This window comes from Oncorhynchus masou, chromosome 21, assembly GCF_036934945.1.
Source record: "Oncorhynchus masou masou isolate Uvic2021 chromosome 21, UVic_Omas_1.1, whole genome shotgun sequence".
Taxonomy (NCBI): Eukaryota; Metazoa; Chordata; class Actinopteri; order Salmoniformes; family Salmonidae; genus Oncorhynchus; species Oncorhynchus masou.
The window spans coordinates 30,321,965-30,339,172 of NC_088232.1; the positions used below are offsets into that span (position 1 = coordinate 30,321,965).

General features: G+C 42.5%; 2 protein-coding genes across 6 annotated transcripts in view; both read left to right on the forward strand.

The window, feature by feature from the left end:
* Positions 1 to 412: 412 nt before the first annotated feature.
* On the forward strand, positions 413 to 7,487 carry LOC135508101 (guanine nucleotide exchange factor C9orf72-like). Of its 5 annotated transcripts, none has more exons than XM_064928046.1 (10): positions 413 to 517; positions 2,265 to 2,830; positions 3,051 to 3,146; positions 3,644 to 3,708; positions 4,603 to 4,675; positions 4,958 to 5,074; positions 5,381 to 5,622; positions 5,815 to 5,890; positions 5,990 to 6,099; positions 6,218 to 7,487. In XM_064928046.1, exons 2-10 carry the CDS (start codon positions 2,321 to 2,323, stop codon positions 6,402 to 6,404), a joined length of 1,476 nt encoding a protein of 491 aa, XP_064784118.1. In that variant the 5' UTR covers positions 413 to 517; positions 2,265 to 2,320; the 3' UTR covers positions 6,405 to 7,487. The 5 variants fall into 5 exon arrangements, with proteins under 5 accessions (XP_064784118.1, XP_064784121.1, XP_064784122.1 ...); XM_064928049.1 differs by having other exon boundaries at positions 5,815 to 5,872; XM_064928050.1 differs by having other exon boundaries at positions 5,990 to 6,128; positions 6,218 to 6,308.
* Positions 7,488 to 8,757: 1,270 nt separating this feature from the next.
* Positions 8,758 to 17,208, forward strand: part of LOC135508102 (bridge-like lipid transfer protein family member 1) — a 124,472-nt gene continuing 116,021 nt past the window's right edge. The window contains 1 exon segment of the mRNA XM_064928051.1: positions 8,758 to 9,063. The gene's annotated coding sequence lies outside the window, so the exon portion shown is untranslated.

Genomic DNA, 17,208 nt, shown 5'->3' on the forward strand with positions numbered 1-17,208 from the left:
TCACATTTCCAACCCTAATGGATTGGTGAGGGTAAGATTATCCTACATGGCTAAAAGGGAATTAAAAAGTTGATTTTAAATGGGCCTAGCTGGAGGTATAATTCATTGACCTTCCTTCAACAACAAAAAATCCTCCCTGCCTCACTCAACGTAACCCAGATACCTGTTGCTAAGAGAACGACAATAGCTGGCCAGCTAACCTTAAATGTAATGTAATGTAAATGTTGCTCATGCAATGATGTTTGTTTGTAAAGCAGGTGCAAGTCAAGAGTCAAGTAAAAGTAAATATAAACAGAAAGATATATGAATCACCACCTAATTTGTGTTATTATTATTTTTTGCAGGGGAAATGACATAATCTCTTTTAGATACCTTAATATTTCGCCAGAGGGCAATGTGCCCTCACGGCAAATTACGTAGTATTGACAAATGAGGAAGTGATTATTATGTTGTTTTTCAACGCTAAACCTTCTGTGGCTCTTCATGGGAGCTACACTTGAAATACGATGAGATTTTGGTGAGTAACTCCTCTCTTTCAAATGAAATGGCTACAAGTGGGATGCACTGTTGAGCTCTACATCCCGAGGGGTTCATACTGATTGTGGCAGCCGGTTAAATGGCGTCCCTTGACAAGGCAAGAAGAAGAAGAAGAAGATGTATGTCAGGAGAAGTGTAGTATTATCACAAGGAGACTTCTACTTGGAATACGGAGGTGGAATGGAGGGAAATGAGGATGCAGAGGACGTCTAAGAGCGAGAGGGATAAGAGAGTGAGCTTGAGTCTGTTAAAAAAGAGAGATGGTTTGTTAAAAAATAATGGTAGAAAGTGTAAGCAGGGTAAGAAATGTAAATGAATGAGGGTGTGGTGAAGTTCTCGGGGCCCGAAGCTTGCACCGAAGGTCGGGATAAAGATGATAATGACAGTAGGAGTGACATTTTTGGAAAAAGTTGACTCTTGCCTTTTGGCTGATCCATTTGTGGCTTCAGGGTGGGTGAAAACCGACATGGGTGCTGTTGAATCGGTGAGGGTAACCAGAAGTGGTCTTGTGATAATTGTTTGTTTCTGCTGGTCAGAGGGACCAGGCGCTCCATGTTAAACGAATAGGGGCAAGAGATGTGAATTGTTTTGCTCTCAAGAAAAAGGCGCCATTGAAAGGAGTGATTACTGACCAACTGAAGTGGAAGATTCCCGGTGTTTGTGATGCTCTTCGTTTGGTGCGACGAAGGCAGGGTGGCGTGGGCAGTGAATCAGAAGTCATTATTTGCCCAACAAAGTGATGTTAGAATATAAGTTATCCTGTACGACCTCTTGTGCCGAATAGGACCTCTTGTGCCGAATACATTGTTGTTACAGGTGTCAAGCCTATGGGCATCTGGCAGCAGTGTGTAGGAGGCAGGTTCCTAGGTGTGGGAAGTGTGCAGAAGGGCATAAAACAAAGGAATGTGTAGCATTGGGGGAAGTAGTGGTCTGTGTTAATTGTAGGGGTGCCCATGGGGCTGATGATCAGAAATGTCCAGTGCTAGAGAGGCAGGTTGAGGTTTCCAAAGTTAGTGTAATGCAGAAGTTGTCATATGCTGAGGCAGTGAAGAAGGTAGATGATGGGTAAAGGGATCCTGAGAGGAGTGGTGTGAGTAGTCTATCTGTACCAATACAGAGAGATGAACCAACAAGTGATATTTGCTTCAGTAAGATTGGATTTTTGGCTTTTATAGCAATGGTTATCAACTGTACTGCAAGGATGGAACGTAGCCGCAGATAAGAGGTTGTGGTGGCAGCTGCAGAGAGGTATGTGTGTGCGAGTCTTGATGTCAGAGTTACAGGGTGTGTTGAGTGGTGGTGTCCCATCCTTTCAGGCTGTTGGCCTGAAGTAGGACTAAATAGAGGAGTATTTATTTGAGTGTAGTGTTAGATGGTAGGGTATTTGTTTTATTATTATTTTTCTTCAGTGAAGTACAAGGGAGTTATACTCCAGTCTAGTAGGTAGAGGTAATGCAACATGTATTGGATGCCAACTGCCGTCAAACCTCAGAAGAATGTATTCAGACATGCGGCATGTCAGGATGTGTAGTTCGTCGTTTGTTTCACATTTATTAAACCCTGAAAAACATTAACCTTGAACGTTGTAGACAGCAACCCTAAACCGTCAAAATAGATTTCAAAAGTGTTTTGATGGTGATTTATTTTGTATTTGTGAAGGTGTTAGAGTGCAGTATTATTGTTGATACTATATTCTAACATGTTTATTTTGTCTTCCTATAACACAGGTTGAACAATAAAGAGCTACATAATTCTACCAACCAGGCTTAGGCCTGGCCACACTATGTTCCTCCTGTCTAGTCTTCTTCTTGACCCTCGCCTCCCAGGAACGGTAAATAGTTACAGTAACATGTCTTCAGGCCCACCTCAGTCGCCCACAGTGGCTAAGACAGAGGTGACTGTTGAAGGTGAATGCCCAATCTTCGCTGCCACCTTTGCCTACTGGGACAACATCCTGGGCCCGCGGGTGTGTCACATCTGGGCTCCCAGGTGCGAGCAACCACTGTTGCTTAGCGATGGCGAAGTCACCTTCCTGGCCAATCACACGCTGAACGGGGAGATTCTGCGCAGCACAGAGTGCGGCGCCGTGGACGTCAAATTCTTCGTCCTAGCTGAGAAGGGTGTCATCATCATCTCGCTCATCTTCGACGGCGAGCTGAAGGGTGACAAGAACACCTGTGCCCTGTCCATCATCCTGCCGCAGACAGAGCTGGCCTTCTACCTGCCCTTGCACACTGTCTGTGTGGATCGGCTCAAACATATAATCCGCAAGGGACGCATCTGGATGCAGAAGGCAAGTATTCAGACGCCATGTTCCAAATCTGCCTCACACTAGGCCATCCCCTTAAGGCAGTGTTTCTCAATCCATTCCTAGGGAAATTGATGTTCTTGTTCTAACCCAGTATGTGAATGATCTATGCTCCCCAAAGAGCGAAATGGTTAAAATCAAGTAAGTCAGCACTAACACCTGAATCATGAAGCCTGCCATGCCTTTTTTTGTAATTGATGTACAGGGCTACAACATAATTTCTGTGTTGTCATCAGAGATTGTCCCCATCATGGAGCTGCTGTCATCCATGAAGACACACAGTGTCCCAGAGGACATAGACGTGAGTATCTGAAGTGATCATGCACATTGGGCAACACTTTCATCATGCAAAACAGTACTTTGCAAATACTACAGTAGAACTAGGCATACCCATTTATGTAGGAACTTTTCTTAAACAGTTACGTCCACGAGAAGGAGACTTATCACTATTGTCACATTATTACATCCAAGACTGACATCGAACTAGTTTCACTGATTTGTTAATTCTCACCCGGCTTTCGTTACACACCCCCCAAAATAATGTTGAAAAGGAAACTAAAACTTCAAAGCCTCCACATCATTCATCTATGTGAAAAAAGCTCAAAGTTCTAACCACTGAGGCTCGACTGAAGCTTTAATTAACATTTTGATGTTCATCAATAAGACAAATTGTTAACTCACTATTCCACTTTAATTTACTGTATGTCTTGCTATAGTAGGTATATATATTTTTTTTAAGTATCTTGTCCTTCGTGTTGATTATCTCACCAAGAATCGTGTTTGTTCCCTGATTGCTAGATCAAGGACACCATCCTAAATGACGATGACATCGGAGACAGCTATCATGAAGATTTCCTGCACAAGTAAACACTTTTAGGAATCTTTGTCTGGGATTCACTTCAAGGTCAACCTGGTATAGAAATGTAATTATGAAAATTGGAAGCATCTGCTTGCGAGTTGTCTACCTGGTATTTTTGCAGTGGCCAAAACTATTATTTCACCATATTTAACCAAAAATGAGTAATCTTACTTGCCCACTATCAAGAAACAACTTTGAGTGCTCCTGTGGTTTTATTTTCTGGGATAGTCACAGGGTTGAAGAATGTTTCACTCTCCCTCAGTTTAGCAGCTTTCCTCTCCTTTTTTGTCCAAGCTGGGTTGGTCCATTGGGTACACATTGCTTACCTTGCACACTATATTTGTGATTAGGTCATAGTTATCAGTGGAGTGCAGTTATGCACCCCTGACAGATCTGTCGAAACAATTATCTTAGCTGCCTGTGGAGATGACAAATGCACTGCAAGTCACAATTTATTTACTCAGCTTTTGAGTGTTCTTGCAGTAGTCAGGAAACACTTTTGTGTCATGAGATGTATTTGATAAATCCTCTCATTTGGATATTTAGAGACTGATATTGAATGACAGACACACACAGCAAATCTTTTACTATCTTTGTGGGGACCTAACATTCATTTCCATTCAAAATCCTTAACCCCTAAACCTCCTAACCCGAATGTAACCCTTAACCTAACCCCCAAACCTAAAATAGCCTTTGTATTTGTGAGAATCTGGGAAATGTCCCTGGACTTTTGGGGGTTTCTCGTACCCACACGGATAGTAATACAAACACACACACAAGGACACATTTCATTACATTTTAATCTTGCTCATGTTCTCATTATACTAAATTAATATCAGGTGACCATCCTTGTCATTAATAAATAATACACCAAATGAAATTTGCCTCCATCTCTCAGGGCAGTCAGTTCTCATCTCCAAACTTGTGGCTGCTCCATGGTGGTCGGAAGCAACCCAGACAAAGTCAACAAGGTACTGACAGGCTGCCAATACTCTGTGCTAAGCACATGCATACACTGGCTGATGTATCAGCATATGTATTCACACTCATCCACACACTAGCTGTATCAACATGAATGTTCTACACACCGATGTGACTGCATATGTTATTGTGTATCTAAAATAATACAGCATACAAAATCCCACAATACTAGTTCACACACACCTCCAAATCCTCTCTCCCCCTCGGAAATGCAGATGTTGTTGAGAGGTATTCCACATTGATATTCATTCATATGTTTTCTTGCGCTCTAGGTAGTGCTCACACTGTGCCTCTTCCTCACCCCTGCTGAGAGGAAGTGCTCTCGGTTCTGTAAAGCTGACTCTACTTTCAAGTATGACACAGGACTGTTTGTACAAGGCCTCCTCAAGGTACCCAACAAAGCCACTCTAAATTAGTTTTCCTACTGGGTGTGCCAGCCCAGCACTAACACACCTGTTTCAAATAATAAACTTATAATGAGCTTCGGTTCAATGAGAGATACATTAAAGCCTTGTTTTACTCACATCAATATTAACCCATTGTAAGTGCATGTAAATGTAATGCAAATGAATAGTCTTTATTCAAACCAAGGCCTCAAAAAAATGAACAAACGCTCATACCTTTACAACAGACTGCCACTTTGGCATTGTGATTTCCCCCCCCTCATTACTCTCCCACTCCTTTCTCCCACCCAGGACTCCATGGGCAGTTTTGTCTTGCCCTTCCGCCAGGTGCTGTACTCACCCTACCCGACCACGCACATCGACGTGGACATCAACACGGTGAAGCAGATGCCGCCATGCCACGAGCACACACACATTCAGCGGCGCTACATGCGCTCAGAGCTCAGCGCGCTCTGGAAGGCGGCCAGCGAAGAGGACATCGCCCCCGACACTGACACCGGCATCCACACCGACGAGTCCTTCACCCCCGACCTGTATGCTCTCTTCTCTCCTGTTCTGTTCTTCCAATTAGATTGGAATTGACAATGTTTATTTCGCTGCATAACTCATTGCTTGATTTATTTGAAATGTATCAAATTTGAATGTCTTGTTTACATTTACATTAATGAAAGAAATATAGATGTCATTCTGTTTTTTGACCACTAAAAGCTCCACTCTTTTCTCAGAAATGTTTTTCAGGATGTTATGCATAAAGACACCCTGGTAAAGTCATTCATAGATGAGGTAAAACACCGGCACAAAGTAAGCAACAATATTTGTGGTTCGAAAGATGTTGGCATTTGTCAGCTGTTAATGGCTTATCAGGGCCAACTGTATTAGTTAATTCTGTTTTGTTCCCAGGTGTTCATGCTGAAGCCAGGTCTCAATCTGCGAACTACCTACTTGGCCCAGTTCTTGCTGATCCTTCACAGGAAGGCGCTCACACTACTCAAATACATTGAAGATGAGACGTGAGTTACCTCTCACCATGGAAGCAGATGTAATTGGTTTTAATATGACTTTTGCCACAGCACAGCAGCACACCATGTAGTACAACTTTTGATAACAGTTTGAATTCCTCACCCACAGGCGAAAGGGAAAGAAGCCTTTCCGATCCTTGCGCAGCTTGAAGACCGACCTCGACCTGATGGTGGAAGGCGACCTGAATATCATCATGGCGTTGGCTGAAAAGCAAAGGGCTGGACTGCACTCCTTTGTATTTGGGAAGCAATTCTACACCAGTGTACAGGAGCGAGATGTGCTCATGAGCTTTTGACTCTTACTCTCATGACATTGTTTATCAGCTTTTAAGAAATGGGAAAGAAATTGACATATGACTTGTCCAAAAGCTGCCTTTACTAGGTTACATGTTTTGTCCACTAAAGAGGGTTGAAGTGTTAAAAATAAATACAGTATGACAACCAGAATATCAGATGCCCGTTTAAAGTCCAAAAACTTTGTGCTGCTGTCCTTTATTGCTAATCTTCATTGTTTTATTTAAAGCATGAGTCTAGTGTCTTCCATGTCTGTGTTGTACAACAAGCCCTTGATGGGACTCCACTTTATTTGTGAAACTTAATTGTTTGGATACCATTTATATCAATAATAGCACACTGATTGTACAACAAATGGTACTTCCTCTATCTATGACTGAATGACCACAACAGCCATGTCCAGGTTATGAACCATGTATTGCCCTTTTGCAGTATGCACTGTATGTCTGAGCATTCATGCTGATTGTTGACTAGAGACAGGTTTGTTTAAGTTTGACATGTACATCATGTGTATAGAATTTAATTGTCTTGACATTTTGTCATAATTACCGTTTGACATTATACTAAATGTATCGTAATGTGTGTAAGACTTTCATGTGGCAACATTGACTCATCTCACAGTGGCCTTAACTTACAGTATTTTCTCACTAACTTTCATTTGGTAGATGTGGTTAATGGTATATACTAGTGAAACCATAATGTTATTAACCCCACTTGCCTTCATGCTGATGCAGTGTTAATTATCTAACATTTGTAAATGCATCCATGATGATAAAAACATTTGTCAATACAAAATCGTATGCATATTTACTACAATTAGTTTACACACATTTACCAGTCTTCCAGAATGTGCCTTGAAATTTCCCAGTGTTGTCTGAACGACCTATTTGGTACAGCCCCTCCCATAGGCTGGTTGGCAGGGTAGCCTAGTGGTTGGACTAGTAACCCGAAAGGTTGCAAGTTCGAATCCCCGAGCTGACAAGGTACAAATCTGTCGTTCTGCCCCTGAACAAGCAGTTAACCCACTGTTCCTAGGCCGTCATTGAAAATAAGAATTTGTTCTTAACTGACTTGCCTAGTAAAATAAAGGTAAAATAAAAATGAAAGCTTGGCGACCCATTACTTTACTCAGAACCAAGGTAATCCAACGTTCTCTTTCATTTTCTAAAAGGTTGCCAAACAGCCTATGGGAGAGGCTGTAACAAAGAGGTCTTTCGGACAACAGAGTGGGAAAACTCACCATTTATCTTAGTCCAGATGAGTCCCTAACAGGGTAACAGAATTTCAACTGTGGTATACAACGAAATACACACGCAAGCTGAAAGCTTGCACTTAAAACATGATGCTTCACCAAGAGTGGAAGGCCTCTGTACAGAACATCCATTTCACTGACGGGTGATAAGTATGTACAAGGTTCTCGGCATGCTCAGAACCACAGACCCCACGGATGGTGTGGACATAACGTTAGGTATGTAGTACCTCATGAAAATCATGGGTGTTGACCAACTTGCAGCAACACAGAGTCCAGGGAGCTCCATCTGAACAGTGCCCATGAATAGACCATACCCCTGGTGGAGTTGGCTACTACGCCATCTGGAGTTGGTCTATAGCTCAAATGCCAGACAGATAGGTCCGGCAGGCCAGATAGCTAGGCTGTCATTGTAACTAAGAATGTGTTCTTAACTGACTTGCCTAGTTAAAAATAAATAAAAAAGTCCGGCCAGATAGCTAAGTCAAGCTAGCCGACAAGACCTTGCTTTCTGGACGTCCGAACCTTGCTTTCTGGCCAGCAGGCTGGACATACCTATTTGGCCAAAAGGCAGGCCAGTAAACATTCACATGCGTGAATAGGAAGGAGTTCTCACAGATTGTTGGCGACCCGTTACGAAAAACAAAGAGAACCAATGCATTAGATAGCGCCCATGCATAATAATACAACATTCCAGTTGATACGCTGAAATAAATGCCTATCTTCAAGTAGGATGTACAAAATCCTTTGTATTGGTTGATTTATCGACCACCATTTACCCATTGGTCGAACTTTGCATGTGGTGTTTGCGATAGGAAAACCAGTAAACTAGCTAGATCAGAGATACTTTTGAGGAGATGGGAAACTCTAATAAAATCTAAGTTAGCGCCCATTGTGTACATTGCCCATGCTACGTCAATGGACCGTGCGGTGCATTCTGGGCGATTCTGGGACATGGCGAGCTCTCCTTCAAGGAGTGAATGGGAGTCAATTGTGCGCTAGCTCAAAAACGCAACCGTAGCATGAATTTCGTTAACAAGAAGTACAACATTACAAATATTTTCCATGATGTGAGATAAGTAACTTGCAGTATGTAATATTGTATAGCATTGGAATCGTACAATTGCGCACTTTTCAGTAAAATAAGCACGTTTCTCGACTTTGAGAAGGGATTGCTTAGCATCTGCGCGACGGATCATAACGTGATCGCGATTGGTCGATAGTCTGCTGGGTTATACGTTCATCCATTCATTTCACAATTGGATTGCTATCTCCTCCTTTCCGTAATATCTCTGGCTAGATGGCATGTAAATATTCTGGAGAGCCGCTAAGGATGTCGAAAAGAACGAAAGGATAGAACTCCCGAACAATTGGAGCAAAATGAAATCGAATGTCATACAAAGTATATCAAGGTTTGTGTTATCTGTTTTTGCCCTTAGACTTTCTATACGGAGAAAGACCAAGTCGTTGGGTGCGGCCTGGCTGTTGTAACATGCTAACTAGTCTAGATAGCAAACGTCATTAGCTTGCTTACCTGAAGCTTTGGGGAACCGTGGCTGTCAACGATGCTGCAAGGCAGACATGGCGTTGCAAGTGTCTGTTGGTTTACTTGAAATGACCCTATTCATGTGTTTTGTCTATAACTTGTAGATACATTAATGACCTCAGAATTCCCCAAATCTCAAAATAATTGTTAGCGGACGAGTGTATAAACTGGCGCTCGTGCCCACACAGCAAACAAACCTAGCTAGCGAACGTTACTAGCTAATTTACTAACTGAAGTAGTTTTCAAAATGTTGATCATTACCGGCGGACCCTCCCCTGGTCGTTGGAAACAATAGATTCGGGACCCCCGCCCCCAAACATGGATGTGCACAGCAGCCAGTATTCATTGCAATCGTGAAAATGGTGATGGAATTGAGAGTGCAAGGTCGTACACTGTTCTGAAAGCCACATAACGTTAGCTAGCTGGCTAACTAAGCCAGCTTGCCTCTTGGCTAGCTAACTAACTCACAAACAGAAATACTCCCATTTATGACCGTCACAGAATTATGTAGTCAAGTATATTTCATCAGGCCAGACAAAACTATTTGTCATGATGGTTGCTTCACTTATGCTGTTGTCAAACATCCAATTTCCCATTGCAACATGTTTAAGCCTGCCTTGAAAGATTTAAGCAGTAGAGGCTCTTTAGAGGAGGAAGGGGAGGACCATACTCCTCGGTGAATTTCATAAAAATAGTAAAATATTAAAGCTATCCTTTTAGATAAAACTATACTAAATATATTCACGTCACCAAATCATTTATCAAAACACACCGATTTTCAATGAATGTCTACAGTGTCCTCAACATCACTCTGTAGGATAGCACCATGGTGTAGCCAGAAGACAGCGAGCTTGTGTCCTCCTCTGGGTACATTGACTTCAATACTAAACCTAGGAGGCTCGTGGTTCTCAACATCTTCCGGCTACACAGTAATTATGACAACTTCCGGAGGACGTCCTCCAACCTATCAGAGCTCTTGCAGCATGAACTGACATGTTGTCCACCCAATCAAAGAATCAGATACGTAATCTACTCCTGAAAGCACAAGCTACAGTTAGCCTAGCACTGCATAGTGCATCAATGTGTTGAGTAGTTGACTCAGAGAGAAAAAGACAGTTTAACAGTTAACTAATTCATTTCTTCAAAAATGGAAAACCGAGAGAGAGTTATATTTCATCTATTTGTTTTACTTCCACTTAGTTAAATGCAGCTAGCTAGTTTTGTCTACTCAAACACCATGCTCAAACAGAGGGATGCTATGTTAGCTAGCTGCCTTTGACAATCCAACACAAGACTGGAACAATTCAAAGTCAAGGTTGAAATACTGTCTGCTTGCATAAGTGTCAAAGAACACATTTCACACCCATTCACATTTTCTCAAGAGATGCTGAAAGAAATCATATTTCTCCACTCATGTTCCCGAGACAATGTACATTTGTTTAATTTCACTGCGAGAAATGTATAATTCTGCAGGAGTTGATATTACAGTTGAAGTTGGAAGTTTACATACACTTAGGTTGGAGTCATTAACTTGTTTTTCAACCACTCCACAAATGTCTTGTTAGCAAACTATAGTTTTGGCAAGTCGGTTAGGATATCTACTTTGTTCATGACATACGTCATCTTTCCAACAATTGTTTCGAGACAGATTATTTCACTTATAATTCACTGTATCACAATTCCAGTGGGTCAGAAGTTTACATACACTAAGTTGACTGTGCTTTTAAACAGCTTGGAAAATTCCAGAAAATGATGTCATGGCTTTAGAAGCTTCTGATAGGCTAATTGACATCATGAGTCAATTTGAGGTGTATCAGTGGATGTATTTCAAGGCCTACCTTCAAACGCAATGCCTCTTTGCTTATCATGGGAAATTCGAAAGAAATCGGCCAAGACCCCAGAATTTTTTTTGTAGACCTCCACAAGTCTGGTTCATCCTTGGTAGCTATTTCCAAACCCCTGAAGGTACCATGTTAATCTGTACAAACAATAGTACGGAAGTATAAACACCATGGGACCACGCAGCCTCATACTGCTCAGGAAGGAGACGTGTTCTGTCTCCTAGAGGTGAACGTACTAGAGGTCGAGCAATTTAGATTTTTCAGCACCAATACAGATTATTGGAGGACAAAAAAAAGCAGATACCGATTAATCAGACGATTTTTATATATATTTGTAATAATGACAATTACAACAATACTGAATGAACAATGAACACTTATTTTAACTTAATATAATACATCAATAAAATCAATTTAGTCTCATAAATAAACATGTTCAATTTGGTTTAAATAATGCAAAAACAAAGTGTTTGAGAAGAAAGTAAAAGTGTAATATGTGCCATGTAAGAAAGCTAACGTTTAAGTTCCTTGCTCAGAACATGAGGAGATATGAAAGCTCGTGGTTCCTTTTAACATGAGTCTTCAATAGTCCCAGGTAAGAAGTTTTAGGTTGTAGTTATAGGACTATTTCTCTATACCATTTGTATTCCATAAACCTTTGACTATTGGATGTTATAGGTTCTTTAATATTGCCAGCCTAATCTCGGGAGTTGACAGGCTTGAAGTCATAAACAGCACACTGCTTGAAGCATTGCGAAGAGCTGCTTGCAAATTCACGAAAGTGCTGTTTGAATGAATGCTTACGAGCCTGCTGCTGCCTACCACCGCTCAATCAAATCATAGTCTTAATTATAACACACAGAAATACGAGCCTTAGGTCATTAATATGGTCAAATGGTCATTTCGAAAACAAAACATTTAATGGGTGGCATCTATGAGTCTAAATATTGCTGTTACATTGCACAACCTTCAATGTTATGTCATAATTACGTACAATTCTGGCAAGTTAGTTTGCAAAAAGCCAGGCGGCCCAAACTGTTGCATATACCCTGACTGTGTAATTTCTCTTGCGTTCATTTTACGCAATTTCCCTAGTTTAATATTGCCTGCTAACATGAATTTCTTTGAACTAAATATGCAGGTTTAAAAATATATACTTCTGTGTCTTGATTTTAAGAAAGGCTTTGATGTTTATGGTTAGGTACAGTGCCTTGCGAAAGTATTCGGCCCCTTTGAACTTTGCGACCTTTTGCCACATTTCAGGCTTCAAACATAAAGATATAAAACTGTATTTTTTTGTGAAGAATCAACAACAAGTGGGACACAATCATGAAGTGGAACGACATTTATTGGATATTTCAAACTTTTTTAACAAATCAAAAACTGAAAAATTGGGCGTGCAAATATACGACTGATTGTTGTCCTATGGACAGAGTCTCCCACCTCAGCTGTAGATCTCTGCAGTTCATCCAGAGTGATCATGGGCCTCTTGGCTGCATCTCTGATCAGTCTTCTCCTTGTATGAGCTGAAAGTTTAGAGGGACGGCCAGGTCTTGGTAGATTTGCAGTGGTCTGATACTCCTTCCATTTCAATATTATCGCTTGCACAGTGCTCCTTGGGATGTTTAAAGCTTGGGAAATCTTTTTGTATCCAAATCCGGCTTTAAACTTCTTCACAACAGTATCTCGGACCTGCCTGGTGTGTTCCTTGTTCTTCAGGATGCTCTCTGCGCTTTTAACGGACCTCTGAGACTATCACAGTGCAGGTGCATTTATACGGAGACTTGATTACACACAGGTGGATTGTATTTATCATCATTAGTCATTTAGGTCAACATTGGATCATTCAAAGATCCTCACTGAACTTCTGGAGAGAGTTTGCTGCACTGAAAGTAAAGGGGCTGAATAATTTTGCACGCCCAATTTTTCAGTTTTTGATTTGTTAAAAAAGTTTGAAATATCCAATAAATGTCGTTCCACTTCATGATTGTGTCCCACTTGTTGTTGATTCTTCACAAAAAACACAGTTTTATATCTTTATGTTTGAAGCCTGAAATGTGGCAAAAGTTTGCAAAGTTCAAGGGGGTGCGAATACTTTCGCAAGGCACTGTACATTCGTGCCACGATTGTGCTTTTTTCCGTGAACGTGCTTTCGTTAAATCATCCCCTGTTTAGCGAAGTTGGCTGTCTGTTAGGAAGAAATAGTCTTCACACAGTTCGCAACGAGCCAGGCGGCCCAAACTGCTACATATACCCTGACTCTGTTGCACTAAACGCAAGAGAAATGACACAATTTCCCTTGTTAAAAGAAATGCATGTTAGCAGGCAATATTAACTAAATATGCAGGTTTAAACATATATACTTGTGTATTGATTTTAAGAAAGGCGTTGACGTTTATGGTTAGGTACACAACGACAGTACTTTTTTTCTCGAATGCGCAAGTTAAATCAACCGTTTGGCGAAGTAGGCTGTGATTCAATGATAAACAACAGGCACTGCATCGATTATATGCAACGCAGGACAAGCTAGATAAACTAGTAATATCATCAACCATGTGTAGTTAACTAGTGATTATGTTAAGATAGATTTTTTTATAAGATAAGTTTAATGCCAGCTAGCACCTTACATTGGCTCCTTGCTGCACTCGCATAACAGGTAGTCAGCCTGCCACGCAGTCTCCTCGTGGAGTGCAATGTAATCGGTCATGATCAGTGTCCAAAAATGCTGATTACAGATTGTTATGAAATCTTGAAATCCGCCCTAATTAATCGGCCATTCCGATTAATCGGTCGACCTCTAGAACATACTTTGGTGCGAAAAGTGCAAATCAATCCCAGAACAACAGCAAAGGACCTTGTGAAGATGCTGGAGGAAACGGGTACAAAAGTGTCTATATCCACTGTAAAACGAGTCCTATATAGACATAACATTATGAAAAACTGAGTTTAAATGTATTTGGCTATGGTGTATGTAAACTTCCATATTCAACGGTATATTACGCTACATGTGAAGATGGCAAGATGGCGCCGACAGAGAAGGTCGCCTCTCTTCGAGTCCTTAGGAAACTATGCAGTATTTTTAGTTTTGTTATGTATTATTTCTTTCTTTGTTAGCCCAGAAAATCTTAAGCATTTTTACATACAGCCGGAAAGAACTATTGGATATTAACATTACGATCAGGAATAAGACTTTCCCGAAGCGGATCCTTCGTTCGGACCACCACCCAGGACATTGGATCTAATCCCAGAGGCCGACCCAAAACAACGTCGCTGCAGAAGAGGTAGACGGACTGACATCCTGGTCAGACTTTCGGAGGCGTGCACACTCCCACCGCTTCCCAGTATATTTTACTCGCTGATGTCCGGTCTCTAGACAATAAGGTGGACGAAATTAGGGCAAGGGTGGCCTTCCAGAGAGACATCAGAGATTGTAACATTCTCTGTTTTGTGGAACCATGGCTCTCTCGGGATATGTTGTCAGACTTGGTACAGCCACCGAGTTTCTTCATGCGTCGCGCCGACAGAAATAAACATTTCTCTGGGAAGAAGAGCGGGTGTTTTCCGACCTCAACTCCATTTTGCTCCTACCGTCCCACAGGCAGAAACTGAAACAGGATGTACCCGTGCCTAAAATCATTCAACGCTGGTCTGACCAATCCTAATCCACGCTTCAAGATTGTTTTGATCACGCGGACTGGGAAATGCTCTGGGAAGCCTCAGAGAATTACATCGATTTATACCTTGACTTGGTGAGTGAATTTATAAGGAAGTGCATTGGAGATGTTGTACCCACTGTGACTATTAACCTACCCAAACCAGAAACCGTAGATGGATGGCGGCATTTGCGCAAAACTGAAAGTACGAACCACCGCATTCAACCATGATAAAATGACTAGGAATATAAACAGTGTAGTTATTCCCTCCGCAAGGCAATCAAACAAGCAAAATGTTGGTATAGGGAGAAAGTGGAGTCACAATTCAACAGCTCAGACACGAGACGTATGTGGCAGGGTCTACAGGCAGTTGTGAAAACCAGCGTTGTCACGGACACCGATGTCTTGCTTCCAGACAAACTAAACACCTTAGACCGCTTTGAAGATAATACAGTGCCACTGAAGCGGCCTGCTACCAAGGATTGGGGCCCCCGCCTCTTCTTCTCTGTGGCCGACGCGAGTACAGCCGGAAAGAATTTAAACGTGTTAACCTTCGCAAGGCTGCTGACCCAGACGGCATCCCGAGCCGCGTCCTCAGAGCATGTGCAGACCAGCTGCTTCAAGATGGCCACCATTGTTGCTGTACCCAAGAAGGCAAAGATCACTGAACTAAATGACTATCGTCCTGTAGCATTCACTTCTGTCATCATGAGGTGCTTTGAGAGACTAGTCAAAGATCATATCACCTCCACCTTACCTGCCTCCCTAGACCCACTTCAGTTTGCATACTGCCCCAACAGGTCCACAGACGATGCAATTGCCATCATACTGCACACTGCCCTATCCCTTCTGGACAAGATGAATACCTATGTAAGAATGCTGTTCATTGACTACAGCTCAGCATTCAACACCATGGTACCCTCAAAGCTCATAATCAAGCTGGAGGCCCTGAGTCTCAACCCCACCCTGTGCAATTGGGTCCTGGACTCTCTGATGGGCCCCCCACAGGTGGTGAAGATAGGAAACATCTCCACTTCGCTGAACCTCAACACTGGGGCCCCACAAGGGTGCATGCTCAGCCCCCTCCTGTACTCCCCCTTCACCCATGACTGCGTGGCCAATTCAATCATCAAGTTTGCAGACGACACAACAATAGTTTTGATTACCAACAACGACAAGACAGACAACAGGGAGGAGGTGAGGGCACTTGGAGTGTGGTGTCAGGAAAACAACCTCTCACTCAACGTCAAAAAAACAAAGGAGATGATCATGGACTTCAGGAAACAGCAGAGGGTGCACCCCCCTATCCACATCGACGGGACAGTAGTGGAGAAGGTGGAGCGTTTTTGTTTTTTTTTACAAAAAAAGTTCCTCGGCGTACACATCACGGACTAACTGAAACAGACAGCGTGGTGAAGAATGTGCAACTTCAACCTCAGGAGACTTGTCACCTAACTTCAACCTTTGGCTTGTAACCTAAAACCCTTACAAGCTTTTACAGAGGCACAATTGAGAGCATCCTGTCGAGTTGTATCACCGCCTGGTACGGCAGCGGCTCCGCCTTCTACCCGCAAGGCTCTCCAGAGGGTGGTGTGGTCTGCACAACGCATCCCCGGGGGCAAGCTACTTGCCCTCCAGGGCACCTACAGCACCCTATGTCACAGGAAGGCCAAAAAGATCATCAAGGACAACAGCCACCTGAGCCACTGCCTGTTCACCCCGCTACCATCCAGAAGACAATGTCAGTACAGGTGCATCAAAGCTGGGACTGAGAGACTGAAAAACAGCTTTTATCTCAAGGCCATCAGACTGTTAAACAGGCATCAGTAACACAGAGAGGCAGGTTTCTGCCTACATAGACTCGAATCATTGGCAACTTAAAAAAATGCCACTTTAATAATTTTTACATATCTCACATTACTCATCTCATATGTATATACTGTATTTTATACCATCTATTGCACCTTGCCTGTGCCGCTCGGCCGTCGCTCATCCATATACACTGCTCAAAAACATAAAGGGAACACTTAAACAACACAATGTAACTCCAAATCAATCACACTTCTGTGAAATCAAACTGTCCACTTAGGAAGCAACACTGATTGACAATAAATTTCACATGCTGTTGTGGAAATGGAATAGACAACAGGTGGAAATTATAGGCAATTAGCAAGACACCCCCAATAAAGGGGTGGTTCTGCAGGTGGGGACCACAGACCACTTCTCAGTTCCTATGCTTCCTGGCTGATGTTTTGGTCACTTTTGTATGCTGACGGTGCTAGTGGTAGCATGAGGCGGAGTCTACAACCCACAGAAGTGGCTCAGGTAGTGCAGCTCATCCAGGATGGCACATCAATGCGAGCTGTGGCAAGAAGGTTTGCTGTGTCTGTCAGCGTAGTGTCCAGAGCATGGAGGCGCTACCAGGAGACAGGCCAGTACATCAGGAGACGTGGAGGAGGCCGTAGGAGGGCAACAACCAGCAGCAGGACCGCTACCTACGCCTTTGTGCAAGGAGGA

Excerpts from the sequence above, each read along its gene's own strand:
- LOC135508101 (XM_064928046.1), top strand. The coding sequence starts at position 2,321 with ATGTTCCTCCTGTCTAGTCTTCTTCTTGACCCTCGCCTCCCAGGAACG. Across the intron at positions 5,075-5,380 it reads TTGTACAAGGCCTCCTCAAG|GACTCCATGGGCAGTTTTGT; the intron begins GTACCCAACAAA and ends TCTCCCACCCAG. Across the intron at positions 6,100-6,217 it reads AAATACATTGAAGATGAGAC|GCGAAAGGGAAAGAAGCCTT; the intron begins GTGAGTTACCTC and ends CCTCACCCACAG.